The sequence below is a fragment of the Cynara cardunculus genome (assembly GCF_001531365.2).
Source record: "Cynara cardunculus var. scolymus isolate 2C chromosome LG 2, CcrdV1, whole genome shotgun sequence".
Lineage (NCBI taxonomy): Eukaryota > Viridiplantae > Streptophyta > Magnoliopsida > Asterales > Asteraceae > Cynara > Cynara cardunculus.
The window spans coordinates 68,776,208-68,779,370 of record NC_037529.1 but is presented as its reverse complement, the minus strand read 5'-3'; the positions used below and the strand labels follow the sequence as shown (position 1 = coordinate 68,779,370).

Genomic DNA, 3,163 nt, shown 5'->3' with positions numbered 1-3,163 from the left:
TATTGCTGTTTTCGTCCCTCAACATATGAGTTAGCCTAAGAAACAAAAATATATAATGAATTACAAACCAAAAAAATAAAATCGCAATTTTCACAACCATATGAACAAAAATCCCACTTTTTTTTTATTAAACTGGATATCTAACCCGCTATGCGAGCCGACTAATCTCAAGACGACCATCTATTATGCGGGTAGTCCGGAGTAACCGTATTTTAACCTCCGTGGCCACAAGATGATTTTTATTTCTCATTGGATTTGAACCAATCAGATACCAAAAATTTCGGAGTATTTGGAGCCCGACTTTAAAAAAGTTAATCGAGCGTGAAATTATTTTCTCGAGCCGAGCTTGAATAACCTGCTCCTCGAATTGAATCGTTGCTAGTAAAAATTAGCCTTCAAAATTAATTATCATTCACCAATCTCAAAAATTGGATGTCTTACAATTAAAGATGACTTTTCACATTTGAATCTACAAAGAGAAACCACTGGTTTTTTGTCACTTGTTGATACCCCAAGATTATTTGCAGCTACAATGAGTCTTCTTCCAACTCCACTAGATTTACTTTGACCCCTCGAGGCTCGAACGTTCGTCGTTACCGAAGGCGTCGTTGGCGCATACTCCGACATTCGGGGTTTTGATTTGGTCGAAGTCACCTCATCATATACAGAGAAGTATTTGTTGATGATACCTGATACTGATACTGATACAGATGTTGATTCAGACGGTCGTTCACTCGTTGGTTCCATAATGGAACAAGCATTTGTCACTGTTTTCTTGGATATATGAACGGATCTCGGATCCGTCGTCATGACAGGATTCGAGGATGGAACACCCTTTCTCGTTCTTTTCTTTCGGTTTGACTTTGAGCAGTTTTTCTTCGTTCTATTTTCGCCATGAACGGCTTCGGATTGGGGGGTTGATGAAGCTTTCTTGTTTAAAGGGTATACTTCCGTGTACAAAAACCACGTTTTTTTGGAACCCCGAAAAGCGTGCTTTATGGGCATCGATTCAGGCAAGTGATAAAAGAAAGATTTCCGCTTAACCTGGTCGGGAACAAGAAGAAATTTCGAATAAGAAGCGTATACCGGAGGTGAAAGAAAAGCTTACCTTAAATCGATAGACTGCTATACCATCGATCCATCGACTTTGACATTTCCTATTCCGGGATAACAACTCGAATGCACGATCTCAAAATTTCCTACAAAAATCAAGATTTCCATGATCGATTTCAAGTCGAAAATAGTCTCCGATCATTATCTTTTGAGGGTTAACAAAAGATAGTAAAGAAAAGCACATATGAATGCATAGTAACGGTAACGGGATGGCGAATATGATGAACCCGGCATTATCCCATTTGGAGGTGGGATCTGGGAACGGTAAGATGTAAGCAAACCTGACCTCTATCCCAAAAGTAGAGTGGTTGTTTACGCGAAGACCCCTGGCTTGTGATAAATTACCAACTTACCCCTCTCCTTACGAGCCATTCTCAGATTGATCGCTGCATATTCTATCCTACAAGCAGCATCATCATAAAACCATAAACCATTGTTCATCATAAGCAGCAAATGCCAATTGGGATTTTCATTACCATCTTAAAAGGTCAAACTTTATGAGTAATGGGTAAGGGCATGTTTGTTGGCCGCTTAATAAGCTTAATGGGACTCGCAGCTTATCCGGTCAGCTATACCTATGCATGATTGTTTGGTAGTCACTTAATGATATAGAATAAACCTGTAAACCGTTTTGATTTGCACATCAACCATTCAATTTGCTTGCCCTAAAATTTTCGTTTGCATCATCCCCTTTTCGTTTTTCTGTGTTGAGATTGAATCAACCAAGAATTTACAGGCACAATCTGCGTATCCAAACCCTAATTCTTTTTTCAATTCGTTACTTGATTTGCAAAAAACAGTACATAAAAACTAATCAAAGTACTGAATAAGGTAGGAACGAAACGAATTTATACTCCAATTTTGAATCTAGAAAACGGTTGAAGATGGAGAGATTTGATCTTACTCTTAAATTCGGCAACCGTAAGATCAGGAGAGACGGAGATCGCAATGTGGGTTCCTAAGCTCGTGTCGATAAACACAGGGACTTCAATGGCGTTTGAAGCAGAAGCCATTGAAACGGCCAATGAACCCAACAAGGTAACAAGGGTTTTAGCAATCTTGAATTCTTGATGGTTTATCGATTCTGATCCTTGTTAAATAGTTTCAGTTTAGCCCCTTAAATTTTGCATAAATTTAACTTTAGTCCCTTGGTTTTATAAAGTATGAGTAAAGCTTGACTATTTGAGTAAAAAAAATTATTAACTTGGATATTCAACCTACTATCCGAGCCAACTAATTCCATGGCAACCTCATGTTTTGCAGATAGCTCAGAGTCACCGTATTTGAACCTCCATGATCACATGAGGATTCTTATTTCTCCTTATATTTGAACCTGATACCTCATTGTACATTTGACTTTTGGAGTCAAGCTCAAACCAATCAGGCACCACCCTTGTGGTTTATTTGAGTAAACTTTTTGGCCTTTATTGGTTGCATACCTTATTAGTTCATTCTAGTTGGTTGTTTGACAAATCTTAAATGATTAAATGATCATAATGATGAAGATGGATCAGACGAGTTGGACGGATTTGGGTGGATAAACAAAAAAATTGATCGGATTTTGGATGTAGAAACTAAGTACTGAGTTTTGGGTTTTGGATTTATGGTTGCTTCGGGTGTGGGTTGATCGAGTTTCGGGTTGCGGTCGACGGGTTTGGGTATTGTTATAATTTAAAATATATATATATAATCGATTTTGATGATGAATTCAATCGGTTGAATATAATTGATGAATAAACAAATAAATATATTTATATAATACTTATAATACAAAATTATACGTGTATTTCAGATTTTCAAATGGATTTGGTGGCCAAAAATCAAACTCGACCCCAACCCATGGCTCCATTTCTCACACATGGATAATCTCGAAAGGACATATATTACAAATTAATTACTTCAGTATTGAATAGGCTTATGACAGTGATAGGTGGATTCAAGTAGTTTAGTTAGGTCATCTTAATTGTTCATTTTTTATACTATATTATAAAACATTTGATAAAAACTCTTAAAAATCATTTTTTATACATGAAATACTGTTTATTGATGC

General features: G+C 36.9%; 1 protein-coding gene across 1 annotated transcript; it reads right to left on the bottom strand.

Moving 5' to 3' along the window:
• Positions 1-400: 400 nt before the first annotated feature.
• On the bottom strand, positions 401-2,130 carry LOC112507319. Its single transcript, XM_025111864.1, has 3 exons — positions 2,018-2,130; positions 1,132-1,199; positions 401-1,044 (listed from the first exon to the last, which is right to left on the bottom strand). Exons 1-3 carry the CDS (start codon positions 2,124-2,126, stop codon positions 409-411), a joined length of 813 nt encoding a protein of 270 aa, XP_024967632.1. The 5' UTR covers positions 2,127-2,130; the 3' UTR covers positions 401-408.
• Positions 2,131-3,163: the final 1,033 nt, after the last annotated feature.

What these genes read in the sequence shown, in the direction of transcription:
- LOC112507319 (XM_025111864.1), bottom strand. Translation starts at nt 2,126, where the DNA reads ATGGCTTCTGCTTCAAACGCCATTGAAGTCCCTGTGTTTATCGACACG. An exon ending in TACGGTTGCCGAATTTAAGA is followed by an intron (nt 1,200 to 2,017) that starts GTAAGATCAAAT and finishes TGATTTTTGTAG; the next exon opens with GAAATTTTGAGATCGTGCAT. An exon ending in TCAAAGTCGATGGATCGATG is followed by an intron (nt 1,045 to 1,131) that starts GTATAGCAGTCT and finishes GTTCCCGACCAG; the next exon opens with GTTAAGCGGAAATCTTTCTT.